The sequence below is a fragment of the Glycine soja genome, chromosome 14 (genome assembly GCF_004193775.1).
Source record: "Glycine soja cultivar W05 chromosome 14, ASM419377v2, whole genome shotgun sequence".
NCBI lineage: Eukaryota > Viridiplantae > Streptophyta > Magnoliopsida > Fabales > Fabaceae > Glycine > Glycine soja.
Genome location: NC_041015.1, coordinates 45,490,985 through 45,505,205, shown reverse-complemented (window position 1 = coordinate 45,505,205; position 14,221 = coordinate 45,490,985). Strand labels below are relative to the sequence as shown.

Genomic DNA, 14,221 nt, shown 5'->3' with positions numbered 1-14,221 from the left:
CTTACTGAATGTTGAAATTCTTCAATTATTCCATTTACTAACAGCCATGAAAATTGCGAATCTACTTTAATAGTGCAATTGAAATATGGTCCTTTAAAGAGTGCACACACCGTGGTTATGCTGGAATCATTTATAAGCTAAAAGCAAAATATGTTAATTGGTTGATATTTAAACAAAAAAGTATAACATGGACTGATTAATCAATCAGAAAAAAGATTGTACACCCTTTGACATAGATTGTGAATGTTTGTGTTAGTCGTTCGGATACTTCATAGCATCTGAACTGAACTTCATAAAACAAAATTTAAATTGATTAGATGTCTCGTTTATTATTAAAAAAAAGATGCCTCGATTATTCAGATGATTTAATATTGATAACTGATACCAATTATTCAATTTGCATAATGTTCATAGAATTATTGAAACCCAGATGATCATTTATCAAGTTGGAGAGAAAGAAGACCCCATTACTTCAACACTTTTATCAATTAACAATGTCATGAATCAAACGTTCCAAAAGTTCAAACTGTAGGATGCAAGCAAATAATGACTTTCATTTTAAATTCTAACACACCCATTCATGATAGAGTCCCTTGGCCTTGAAGAGACTACATAATTATGAGGGCTTCGGTAATATATCAGGAAACAATTATCTTAAACGTTTAAGCTATTTAAATGAAATTTTACATCTCTCACAAACAAATCAAGAGACAGCAACATCTAGAACACAGTTTCCTCTGCTATAACATTGAGAAGAACCAAATGAAAAGTGTTCCATTGAGTTGTTCCTTTTACATGCAACTAACAAGTTCACTTTCACCTCCTTGTCCGGTTCATGCTTTTCTGGGAAACACTGGCATTTCTACTATTCCCTCTGGAAAGATTTGATCCTCCATGGCCAACTCTTCTTACTGATCTTCTTTCACAGCTCCGTGTGCTGTTCCCGAGTGCAGCTCTGGCAACACTATCGCTTAATATTTCGCGTGTCCTATTGGCCTTAAGGGGTTGCTTGTTCAGGTACACCACCTTTGGAAGGAGACCACAGACTGCTTTGCTAAGCTGGTCATCATTGATATTGCTTTGAATCGGATTTCCAAGGAGATTAAGGGCCTTAAGTGAGTTGTAGTTAGCCACTAGCTGGCCTAATGCTTTTGTTGTTGTGATCTTGTTGAAGCTCAACTCTAGAACTGTTAGCTTCAATAGCCTGTGTAGCCCTTCAACATCACTTAATTTGTTCCCCACAAGATATAGCTCTTTGATAAGTGTGCAACTTGACAAACCTGACCAAACCACACAATGAATGAATAATTCCAATGTAGAGAAGGCTAAAAATGAAGGTTAACCAAATTTGAGATGCAAACCTCATTTTGAGCAAAAATTAAATCAAAACTGACCTTGTCCAATTCTCGAGATACGGTTGTAGCTTAGGTCAAGTACCCGCAACTTGGTCAATTCTCTGAGGCCCTCAAGGGCACTGATCTTGTTTTTTGATAAGTTAAGTGTTTGAATACCCTTTGGTAGAACTCCTGGTGAGATGTGAACTGCATGATCAATGAAAAAATGAGCCAATCAACACAGCTAGTGATTGATTAATTGATGGTGCATCAAGTGTAGAAGGGAGGGGGGAGAGGTCGCAGGTTTGAATTCCCCAACTGGCATTTTTAACAAAACTAACAAACTAACATTTGCTGAGAAAAAAAGTGCTACATTCTAGTTCCAAAGTCGTACCTATGAAATTATTTGACAAGTTGACAGAGCGGAGATTGGATAAGTGTGAAATAGCAGGGATGGCTTTTACACCAATACCAGATATGTGAGCAATAGTTGAAGCTGGATTTAGAGACTGGACTACACTAATCGCAGTTAAAGCCTCTTTTGAAAGATTGGCATCTGGATAAGTCAACTGAGATGTGGTTCTCATCATTGACCCACCAGCATTAGGAGAAGGTGGGAAGACAATGCTTCTTCTGGCATTGTCATCATCAAAATCATCCTCAGGAAGCATTTGCTGAATTTCGAGACCCTTCACCCATGCATCCACTCTGGAAAAAGAAGATGATTCTGTTGAGAAAGCAATCCATTGGTCGCTTTGAAACCTGCTCCCCCTTTGATTATCAATATTTTTACCAATTCTTCTTTTGTTAAAGGATTCCATAGTAATTGAATCAGAAGATTTCACAGGCCTCAATGCCTTGCCTTGTTTCAGTTCAAGGGTGTCTGAAGAGTATCCACTATTTAAAGCAGCACTAGTAGGAACTAGTGTTGAATTGCTAGGGAGAGTTCTGCGTGTGTTCCTGTGGCTCCATAGGATCATCTTCCACCACAGTTTTTTACTTCTAGAAGGGAGTACCTGACTTGAAGAGTGCCTTTTCAACAATACTCTATCAGCACTGTAGTGACTCATCACAGACCTAGGGCTTTCAAGATTAACCATTGCTGATAACTCCTGAAAATTCTCAAAAGACTTCGACTTTGAAGCCGGCAAGTGACGAGTTATCTTCCCATGCTCATCAAATTTTTCAAGGTTGGAGAAGTGTCTCTTGAACTTTGGAGAAGCCCAGGAATCAGCCTTGCCAATTCCAGGATCAGTGATGTGTCCGCTTTCAGTTGTATCGACACTCTTTTGGCTGTATCTATCATTTTTGTCTTCCAATTCATTGTTGACTTGGTTTTCATATAAAATGGGGTACTCTACCTTTTTATCTGTTGTATCATATGCGTTGCTTGCAACAGCTTCATGATCTTGGAGATCAAAATCAGAGAGTTCTCTCTTGATCAATGGTGAATCTTCATCTTTATAAGTTTCATGTGCTTCAGCCTTCACAGGACTCTCAAGGGTCATAATCCTCGTCGCATTGAACCTTGAATTTTTCTGAATACCAATGGCATCAAAAGTGGTTGACTCTGATGTTATTTTTTTTGTAGATTGTAGTTTGGCAAGTAGAGTGTTAAAGTCCTCTTTTGAAGACCTTTCATTCCCCTGAAGAAACAAACAACCAGGTTAATCATAATTCACAAGGTTTATAGGAATCCCACAAGACAAAATAAGAGACACACACAATACCCAATTGAATTTTACCTTGTGTTTGTCCTTCCTCACAGGCAAAAGAGAGAAGCACCTAACCATGGCCATCCCAGAAGATAAAGCTTGTTCCAAAACCTTTCAATTCAATCCCCTTTGCCGCTTTTCAATCCGTTTCACTTTCTAAGCAATCCTAAACAGCTTTGAACATAGATCCAACAATTTTTTTCCTTTCACAACAAATTGCATTGAAAAAAAGTAGGAGGATGACAATACAAACATACTAGTAGTTGAGTAGCTATCACATTGAATCAAATGTTAGCCATAATCTATGGGAAGGCGCAGAACAAGAGATAAGACCCTTTCTGAACAAATCTGACAACCGGAAATAAAAAGACCTAAGCCTCTTCCGGTTTGAGAAGATATCTTTAAAGAGTTGGCCAGAGTTGTATATGCTCCTCTTCAAATCTCCACCAGTATTTTCCTCTCCAAATAAACCTATACCCAGATGAATAACAATAATAAGAAAAGCAATTAAATGTACCAAACATTATTCTACGAAAATTCAAGAACCAATACCCGACAAATAAATTCCAAATTAAAATATCAAAATCAGAGATCACTTCATAAAAATTCTAAACCCCTCTTAGACACACAACACAACACACCCTCATGAGTAATGTACTACTAGGAATTCAATTCAATGGTCTCTTCTCTAGAAACAAAGTGACAAAATGAACAGAAGACATGAATGATTGTAACACAAGTCAAAAGGAAGACACACATACTAATCCCTCCTTGTGATTCTAAAGCAGACTCAAACAGAAACTACCCCACGCAAATTGCGGCGAGAAATTCGAGCATTGATGCAGAGAGGACGAACCTTGAAAAGCAGAACCGCGACGCTAATAAAAACTCTTTCAGACAGTATCTGTGCCTTTGTGCTGGAATCTTCAAAAGCTTTGGGATGCGAAATGGCTATTATAAAGAGTGTTGGTATGGTGTGTGAGAAAGAAAGAAGTGAAATCGGGGAAGTTAAGGTTGTGTGGTGTTCGCACGTGATGTCGTGTATGAGATGCAAACCAAAGGAACAGAAAACACTAGAGAAAGAAAGAGGTACGTAGTTGATACTTGTTGTTAAGAAAGTGAAAGAGAAAGAGAAAGAGAGAAGATATAATAAGCGGCACCAACACAACTACACGGTGTGTTTCTATCTTTCTTTCTTTCTAGTTTCAACCAGTGAAGTCACGTAACGACGTGTGCTGTTTCAATAATTTAGCCACCGGTATATATATATATGCCACACACACATAGATTAATTGATATGGGACCATCTTAACTTCACTCAGATTTTAGATTCGAATTTTGGATACATAATAAAATAGTCAAAAAAGAATTTTATTATCTTATTTAAATCAAATATGACTTATCTTCAATTAAAAATTCGGAATACTTGTGTTCTAATAAAAATTAACTCAGCATTTATATTCTCCTAAATTCTCAAGCACCTTTTTTCCTGTGTTATGCTATAATACCAAAATTGGGTTCACCGAGGAAAATACTCCTTTTTTTTCCTCCAAAATTATCTTATCAGTTAAAAAAACTCAGCGTAACCTCTCTTTTTTTTTTTTCTCATTACTATTTTATTTTCTATCAGTATTTTTTTTTACAATCTTGTTTAAGATCTTATCAGATTTAAATATAAACACCTTTATCAAAGTTGATTCAAACCTTTATTAGCGATATAATGGGATACTAGCTAGCTTCCTCCGCTGGATTCAACACCCATTAATTTCTTATTAATAAGTATTGTTCTTTTTTAATTAATTTTTCTAATGAGTATGTGGTTTGGTAAGATACGTACTGGGAAAAATTATAAACTCTTTTTAGTTTATAAATTAGTTGGACCAAAATGTGAATATTAATGTTTTCTATAATTTTTAAGACAATAAACATTTTAAAATAAATCAAAATTCTAAATAGATAAATATTTTTATTACATGAAGAGGGATGAAGTTACTTTATGAGTAAATGTAATTAAAATTACTTTTATTTTTAACTCTTTGTATATACTAATGTTTTTAAATTTAATTATTAAATTAGAAGTTTTTATTAAATAAGTGAAGTTTACAAATTTTTATAAATTTGGCACTTCATTGCACTAATTCATTTTGTTTAAGTATAATAAGAGTTTATTATTCATACATTATTAATAAGGTAAAATATTTTTATATTATTGTTCAAGTATAATTTAATGTTAATATGACTTTTAATAATTTTAATAAAAGTTAACAAATTGAAGATGTGAGGATGGGATAATGGTAAAAAAAATTTACACTCTCAGTATATAAAACCTTTTGCACTCTGTTAGTGTGTAGTTTTTTTTTTTCTTTCTCTTGTAATAATATGTGCCTCATGTTCTTAAGACCCTCTAACCTCTGACTCGTTCATTGATCAATTCGCGACCTCTATACCTCCAGAGAGAGAAGTAAATATTAATTTTAATATTAATAACCACTAACCACCCTAAAAAAAATAGCGACCAACCAACCTCCCAAAACATATTAATTAATGAAAGGAACTATAAGCAGCCGAGCGGTACTTTGGTTTTTGTTAAAAAATAAAGAGAGAACATATTTGCTTGATTTTTCCTTTGTGAATAATCATATGAGCAACATCTTTACCAGTTTTTTTCATTATTATTAAGTAAAAGTATGCAGATTTTAGTAAAAAATAAAAGTTACTTACTAAATTAATTAAAGGTGAGATTCCTGTAGGATATATGTGAATTTTAGTCAACAATAAAAGTATTTATTAATTATTTTTAAAGGCTTTGGTTAAAGATTTAAAACTATTTTTTTTAGAACTATTTGTTACTCCTTATTAGAAATTTGGAATTTGGAGTATATATCAAGTATGTCTATTTTTGTAATATTTTTAGTAATTTAGAATTTTTAATGAGGTATCTTTAATAACTATAGAGTAATAATTAACAAATTTGGTCATTAAAAAATAGCTAAAAATGTTAAACTGATAAAAAAAATATGTTAAATTTTGACTGGGAATCAAACAAGGTACATTCAAAACGGTGATCAACTGTTCACCTCATTAGAAACGGAAACCTAATTAATAACTCAGCAGAAGCTTTCAGATTTGGACAGTGAAAGAGAAACTGCATGTGGCAGCGGCAGCGTCAGACCCCTGGTGGTTGGCAAATTATAAACAATCTCCTCTTAAAATAATTATTATTTTAATAATTTTAATTTATTGTACGTTGTTGTCTTTGTTTAAAAAATTTAATTATTTTTAAATAAAACAAAAAATATCAATAACATTGAACAACAATATAAGCAAATAAATTTATATTTTCCATAAAATTCAAATAATTATTGAGTTTTTTTTAATTGATACATTACATTTTAAAAGAGTAATTTGCATCCAATTACAGATTGAAAAATTATATTTATAGATGAACCTTTAAAAACAAATTTATAAATAAAAGTGAGAAAATATAAGATAAATAAGTAACATAACAAAAAGAAGTAAAAGTGATTCATATATTTGTAAAAAAACAAAGTGATTTATATATGTAGTACAATTCTAAAAAAAGTTAACACAGTAGATTATCAACTGGCCCCATTTGTCAGTCAATTGAGACTGTTTGTAGGTGTAAATCAAACTATTAAATAAAAGTTGGATGATTTATATCTCAAATATGACAATGTTATTTGAGTTAGAAAACATCATTTCAGATGAATTCAAGTTAGGTTTACTAAAATAAAATAGGAATTATCACTTTTCTATTTGAAAAGATGGATTAACTAATCTTGTAAAAAAAAAGATGGATTAACTAAGTAAATAATTTGTGTGTTAATAGTGTAAATAGTTTTCATACTACTATTAAATTAAAAATTTCTATATATAACAACTTTACTATCTTTTCTAAAAATTATTTTAAAAAAATGTTAGTAATTATTTCTGATTAATTGAGCATATATATTTTTTAAAACTCATAGATACAAATTAAATTCATAGTTAAATGAAAGTTTCATTACTGTTGGTTCTTTACTTGTGTTTTAAGTTCAATTTGATCTTACTGTTTAAATGTTTAATTAGGTTATGAATTTTTTAAAAAATGATTAAATTAAGTCTTTTATTTTAAAAAGATTCAATTAGTTTTCTTATTTTTTTTAAAAAAGAAATGGGTTCAATTTGGTCTCCTTTAAAATTAATTTTTTCCTATTTTTAAATATTTTTTGGAGCAAATGGCAAAAAAAAAAAATGGAACCAAATTGAACCTATTTTAAAAAAAATAAAAACCGCATTGAATATTTTTTTTAAAAATGACCTAATTAATTGAATCATTTTTATAAAAAAAAATGCTTAACCTAATTTAACCTTTAAATAAAAAGACCAGATTGAACTTAAAAAACAAATTAGAAGATAAAAAAGTAATTAAATCTTAAATAAATGAATTCAAAGAACTGAAAAAAAGCCTTACTTTATCAGTAAAGTGGAATAAAAAGAAATAATATGTTATGAATGAAAAAGAATGAGATGAAAAAAAAAGAAAAAAAAATTGAACTAAAATAGTTAGTTAAGTAAGAAAAAAAATCCATTAAGCCAATTCCTATTTTACCCTTACTCAAAAATATTTCAAGTTTTTTTCTTCGAAAACTTTTTTTTTTTAAAAGGACATCATCAATTATATCCAAAGTAACAAGATTAATTATGTTGGAGGCATAATCAATTATGTTATACATCATAATCGAGAATGCTTATAACATAACTGATTATGCTCAATGCATGATCAATTTTGCTTGTATTCCTATAACCCAAAGAAATGAAGAAGAAAAAAACGCCATAACTAAGCATGCAAACCTTAAATACTTCCACATCCAACTTCTGCATTCAAGTTCTAAAGGAAAAATAATTAACAAGGTTCATACAAAAAAATAGATTCGCTTATGTGAAAAAGAAAAAGGAATTGTTCAGGAAAGTAGGCAGATCCTGATCACTGTTCATTTCACCAGTTTCCCAACCACATTTGCAACGAAAATAATTTTGGTGGCTCCCACCTAAATTTCAAAACTTTCATGTCTCTATCAGTCCCACTGAATTACCATTTTCACTTTTATTCCACTACTTTCAGTTGTAATGAACAAAATTCGTTTCAACAGGTACATTTTCACAGCTTTACATTTTTCTTTCTTTTATGGATAAATATGATGCAATCCTACCCCCCAAGGGTATTGGAAAGAAGACTCCAAGAGGCTTGGGCTAGAGCTACTAAAGAAGGCCCTAGGGTTCTCATGAACCTTAGGGTAGATTTTTGAGCCCATGGGTCAAGGTTGGATCCATTCTTCTTTGTAAATGTTAGAATTGGTTTTTCCTTCTTTTAGGCCTTGTATTTTGGCCATTCTAGTAGTATAGGGTTTTAGCCTTGTATTTCAGGGCATTTTGAGTAGTCTTTGTAATAGGGACTTTTTTTTTATATTTTCATGTATTTTGGCATGGGGGTGAGCTTAGCTATTATAGGGGTGTGTGTAGCTAAGCTCTAGCTTCTTTAGGAATCTTCTCAAGGAAGCTTCTCAAGGAGGTGAACTTATTTATTAGAGGGGTGTATGTAGCTAAGCTCTAGCTTCTCAAGGAAGTTTTCTCAAAGAAGCTTCTCAAGGAAGTTTTCTCAAGAAAGCTTCTCAATGAAGTTACCTAGTCTGTAAATAGAAGCATGTGTAACACTTGTTGTAACTTTGATGAATGAGAGTCTTGTGAGACACCACTCAAAGTTCAACTTCTCTCCCTTTTTCTTCCTTCAATTTCGTGCTCCCCCCTCTCTCTTTCTCTCCCTCTTTCTTTTCCTCCATTGAAGCACCCTCTCCAAGCTTCTTATTCAAGGCTCATCTTGGTGGTGAAGCTCCTTCTTCCATGGCCTATTCCCTAGTGGATGGCGCCTCCTCTCACCTCTTCTCCTTTGTCTTCCGCTTCATCTCCATGGTGGAAAATCACCATTAAAGGACCTCATTGAAGCTCAAAGATTCAACCTCCATAGAAGCCCCACAAGCAAGCTTTCATCAAGTGGTATCAGAGCACAAGAGCTTCAAGTAGGTGCTTCTTAAACCTCCATTAATTTTTTGCTTTACCTTCTCTTCCATTGTTGTTTCTTCATTTTTTTCTCCATGTATCTCCTCACATGTCTTGTGCTAAATGTTTTTAACATGATTCTTTAGAGTTTCCACCTATTAAACTTGTTATAGAAGCCAGATTTGATTTTCTATGGTTCAAATTTCTTGTTCTTGTTCTTGAACCATGAATTGTGTTGAGTTTAGGTTCCTTTGAGTTTTGTCTTGTTATTTTTTGTGGCTGAAACCTAAATCATAAAACTTGTTCACCTATTGTAGAAGAAAAACTCAAAAATCTAGAGTGACTTGTTCACCTATTGTAGTTTTGTCATAGAAGTCATGTCTAGTCATGAAACTTGTCACATAAGATTTCTTATGTTGTGCTGAATTTTATTTTCTTGTTTCTTTGTCTAACTCATTTGTTCATGAGTGTATGAAATTATTTTATCCTATTATTTGATTTGAGTCAAATCTTTCATGTTAATTAGTCCTTAACATGTTCATGCAAAATTCTTAGAGAGTCTTTGATTGTGAACCTTTTCTTGAACTTTTAGGTTTCCTTATTATTGTGTCTATTGTGAATTTGAGTTTTGGTGATTGAATTGCTGGCTGAAATGTTGATCCTAAGTGAATATTGAACTCCTAAAACTGTGGTAAACAATACTAGTGAGTTCAACATACATAGGAAGGTTGAAAGTAAGCCCAAGGCAATCAATATACCATGCTTAAAAAACAAAATCGCTGGTGCTGGCAGCTTGGACATACAAACTTGTAAAAATTACTGAGAATTAGTTACTTCGAATTTTGAGCTGAAATATTTACTGAATTTTCTAGACATCTGGAAGAAAGTTAGGAAAAAAGAAACAAGTTATTTGGATAAAAGGAAAAAATACTAAAAATCACACATGTTGGCAGGAAAATCAGTATCCAGGAAAAAAAATGAAAGGGAAGTGTGGTTGTTGTTTTGGCTCAAAATTTATTCTATAATTGGTGCCTATGTTATACCAATCTTAGTTCCAAAATTTCAATTGAAAATTAGTGTGAAGACAAGTGCCAAAGCTAGAGGTTTTTTGAGTCTTTTTTTTCAGTTTTTTTTACTCTACTCTAGAGCCATTCTAAGTTTCTCTGAGTCCTAGCTTGCTTCTATGTCCTTTTCATTGCTTTAATTGTTGAGTAATCCTTGAAAAATTGTCTTGTTAAAATTCCATTGGTTTAGCTTTCATTTCATTTTATTTGGTCTTTGGTTATTGCTTGTCTCTTTGTTTCCTTGTTTGTGGGTTGCCATATAGGGAATTGGAAGGAGGATTGGTGCCATCCCTTGAAGAATTTGAGTTAAGAAGAAAGGGGCCAACCACCTTAAGAGCTATTGGACTAAGAAGCACTCCAAATTGAGTGAATCACCAAAGAGAGAACAACCACCAAAATTAAGGACCGTTTTGTAATTTGCAATTTACTTACTTTCATTGCTTTCAAGTTTTGTAACAAAAAGGCCTTTCATTGGAAGTGTGTTGGGAGCCTCCAATAGGTTACCAAACTTCCATTAGTGTGTAATAATTTTAGGCAATTTTTCCTTAGGATAGTGAGTGTTTTGTTGGGAACCTTGAATGTGGTCATCCAAACACTCTTAGGATTCACCTAGTTTACTTTTCTTGCTTACTTTCATAGCTTATTTCCTTTACCTTCCATTGTCAAACCATCTAGATAGCTTGCATTTTACCAATTAGTTTTTTCCCTTATCTTTCACACCTCTTTTAGTGTTTATTTTGGCTAGTTTCAACCATAGTTTCTTTTACCTTTTGTTTTCAAACCTCCAACAAGAAAGAACCACAACTTAGGAACCAACATGAGTCATCATTCATCTAGTGTTAATGGCGAGGGTACTAGTCATAAAGACCCTTTATCTAGAATCTTAGATGAGTTGAGTTCCCTCAAGTTATGGAAAGAAAAACAAGAGAGAAAAGAAAAAAGGAAAAAAAAGAGTGGAAGAAATAAGTCAAGATGAAAGAAAGAAAATAAGAGAGGAAGAAAGAAGAAAAATAATGAAAGAAATGAAAAGAGAAAAACATGCCTCCTATAGTAGTCATAACTCTTGCAAAAGCTTAAGTGAAGAACTTCGTGACTATTATGAAGGAAGGCATAGGTCACATCTTAGACCTCACTCCCATAGAAGAGAAAAGGAAAGAAAGCCTCAAGAGGCTAACATTAACCTCCTATACTTCCATGGGAAGGACAATGTAGAGGCTAACTTAGTTTGGGAAATAAGGGTAGAGCAACAACTTAAAAAGAAGTCTACATCAAAATTTTATGGCTCTCACTCTTATCCAAAGAAAGACCAAGGTCAAGGCATCTTAGGGGTGACACCTTCTAAGCCCAAAGGTGATAAGGGGAAGACAATAGAAAACCAAGCCCCTCAGGCTAGTATGCAAGAGAAGACTAGCTCTATAAAGTGCTTTAAATGTCTTGGAAGAGGACACATTACTTCTCAATGCCCCACCACAAAAACCATGATTATGAGGAGCCAAGATATTTATAGTAGCCAAGATGAGACTACTACGTCACCTTCCTCTAGTGAAAGTGAAGAAGCAAAAGGGGAAGAATCTAGTGAAGAAATCTACCCCCAAGAAGAAGAACAACCTTTAATGGTTAAGGAGGAGTGTAAGGAGGTAAGTGTCTCCTCCAAGAGGTTAGTTAACAAGGAAATTCATTTTGAAATAAAGACAAATATTAAAGAAACTTCCCCTCTTAGACAACCTCCACATCTTCTCCGTTGTAAAAAGACACTTGTTAGCACTGCCACACCTCTTGGGCTTGAGGTTATTCCTCAAGTAAAGGAGTTGTTGGATGAGGGTTTGGTTCGTAAGAGCTTAAATCCTTGTGCTTTGTTGGTGCCCAAAATAGGTATTATTAGGCACCAAATCCCTACAATAAGTGATATGATGAATTTGTTGAGTGTTGCAACCCTCTTTTGTAAAATCAGTCATGCACCCAACGTCTTCATGATTCATGTACATAGGGACTCATTAGGTAGGTTTGTTCTTATTTTTGGTTTTAATACAAACTTAGGTGCTCATATGGGACACCTTAGGTTTGTCGTATTTTTTTTGTAGGAATAATCAACATAAAAATACAGAAAAAGGTACGCTTTATTGCATTACATTCCTTAATTTTTTAAATAGTGATCAAGGGGTTCCCACGGACCCTAAGAGAATAAAGGTCATTCCTGATTGGCCCACTCCACCAAGTATAAGGGAAATATGGGGTTGCCATGACTTAACAAACTTTTTCAAAAGGTTTGTCCCATATTTTTCTATACTTGTAGCACCACTCATTGAGTTGGTGAGGAACCATGTTCCCTCATGGGAAGATGTCCATGAAAGGAGTTTTCAGACCTTACCCTACTCTAACATACCCAAAACCACTAATACATATGCTTTTATTCTTTTTACAGGTGTCGAGGGAAGGAGCCCAGAGTATGAAGAACCTCGAGATTTGAGGTCAAATCCTTTCCAAGGTGGAGGGGATGATGCAATCCTACCCCCCAAGGGTATTGGATAGAAGACTCCAAGAGGCTTGGACTAGAGCTACTAAAGAAGGCCCTAGGGTTCTCATGAACCTTAGGGTAGATTTTTGAGCCCATGGGTCAAGGTTGGATCCATTCTTCTTTGTAAATGTTAGAATTGGTTTTTCCTTCTTTTGGGCCTTGTATTTTGGCCATTCTAGTAGTATAGGGTTTTAGCCTTGTATTTCAGGGCATTTTGAGTAGTCTTTGTAATAGGGACTTTTTTTTTTTATATTTTCATGTATTTTGGCATGGGGGTGAGCTTAGCTATTATAGGGGGTGTGTGTAGCTAAGCTCTAGCTTCTTTAGGAATCTTCTCAAGGAGGTGAGCTTAGTTATTAGAGGGGTGTGTGTAGCTAAGCTCTAGCTTCTCAAGGAAGTTTTCTCAAAGAAGCTTCTCAAGGAAGTTTTCTCAAGAAAGCTTCTTAAGGAAGCTACCTAGTCTGTAAATAGAAGCATGTGTAACACTTGTTGTAACTTTGATGAATGAGAGTCTTGTGAGACACCACTCAAAGTTCAACTTCTCTCCCTTTTTCTTCCTTCAATTTCCTGCTCCCTCCTCTCTCTTTCTCTCCCTCTTTCTTTTCCTCCATTGAAGCACCCTCTCCAAGCTTCTTATCCAAGGCTCATCTTGGTGGTGAAGCTCCTTTTTCCATGGCTTATTCCCTAGTGGATGGTGCCTGCTCTCACCTCTTCTCCTTTGTCTTCCGCTGCATCTCCATGGTGGAAAATCACCATTAAAGGACCTCATTGAAGCTCAAAGATCCAACCTCCATAGAAGCCCCACAAGCAAGCTTCCATCAAAATGTCATTTTAGTTTCTAAATATGTAAGTTAATGATAATTGAGTCCTTAGAAGAATGGAAATTTTGATTTAGTTTCCGAATGTGTAAAGAATACAAAATTACGTCATGTCATACATCTTGTATTAACTGTGATATTTAAGAATCAATTTGACATTAAAGTATGTTTTTTAAGAATTAATTTAAAATTAAGTTGTAAAGTTCATTGACTAGTTTGTCATCAAGATATATACTTGAGATAATTGTCACATCTTTTACATATTCAAAGACTAAATCATAATTTTCATTCTTCTAAGGTCTAAGGGTGTTTATGATTTGATGTTTGACCATCAAAATTAAGGTTCATCCTCATAGAAATTTGTATCCTCATGTTTAACAAATCATTTTGAAAGTTGAGTTAAACATAACTTCTATTCAAATTGAGATTAATTCCAAAGCTACTCCTCTCTTACTTTTTCATTAAGTGTAGAAAATTCCAAACATAAATCAAGTTACATTAAACCTACTTTTAACTATGCTTAACTTAACAAAGTTGAGTTCGACAAAACTCCATTTTTTTAATTGTATTTCAAACATACTAAATTATCACCTGTTTACATATCCAAGTATCAAAATGGTCATTTACCCTTCTTTTATTTTATATTGACACATTTTCTTTCTTTTATTTTTTTTCTTCTTACATGAATATTTATTAAATTAAAAATACAACTTTGTAC

At 33.4% G+C, this 14,221-nt stretch overlaps 1 protein-coding gene across 2 annotated transcripts; it reads right to left on the bottom strand.

The window, feature by feature from the left end:
• Positions 1–529: 529 nt before the first annotated feature.
• Positions 530–4,266, bottom strand: LOC114385064. 2 transcript variants are annotated; one of them, XM_028345016.1, is made up of 5 exons: positions 3,811–4,266; positions 3,080–3,520; positions 1,729–2,980; positions 1,395–1,541; positions 530–1,280 (listed from the first exon to the last, which is right to left on the bottom strand). In XM_028345016.1, exons 2-5 carry the CDS (start codon positions 3,131–3,133, stop codon positions 817–819), a joined length of 1,917 nt encoding a protein of 638 aa, XP_028200817.1. In that variant the 5' UTR covers positions 3,134–3,520; positions 3,811–4,266; the 3' UTR covers positions 530–816. The 2 variants fall into 2 exon arrangements, with proteins under 2 accessions (XP_028200817.1, XP_028200816.1); XM_028345015.1 differs by having other exon boundaries at positions 3,906–4,266.
• Positions 4,267–14,221: the final 9,955 nt, after the last annotated feature.

Excerpts from the sequence above, each read along its gene's own strand:
- LOC114385064 (XM_028345016.1), bottom strand. The coding sequence starts at position 3,133 with ATGGCCATGGTTAGGTGCTTCTCTCTTTTGCCTGTGAGGAAGGACAAA. Across the intron at positions 2,981-3,079 it reads TGAGGAAGGACAAACACAAG|GGGAATGAAAGGTCTTCAAA; the intron begins GTAAAATTCAAT and ends TTGTTTCTTCAG. Across the intron at positions 1,281-1,394 it reads TATCTCGAGAATTGGACAAG|GTTTGTCAAGTTGCACACTT; the intron begins GTCAGTTTTGAT and ends TGGTTTGGTCAG.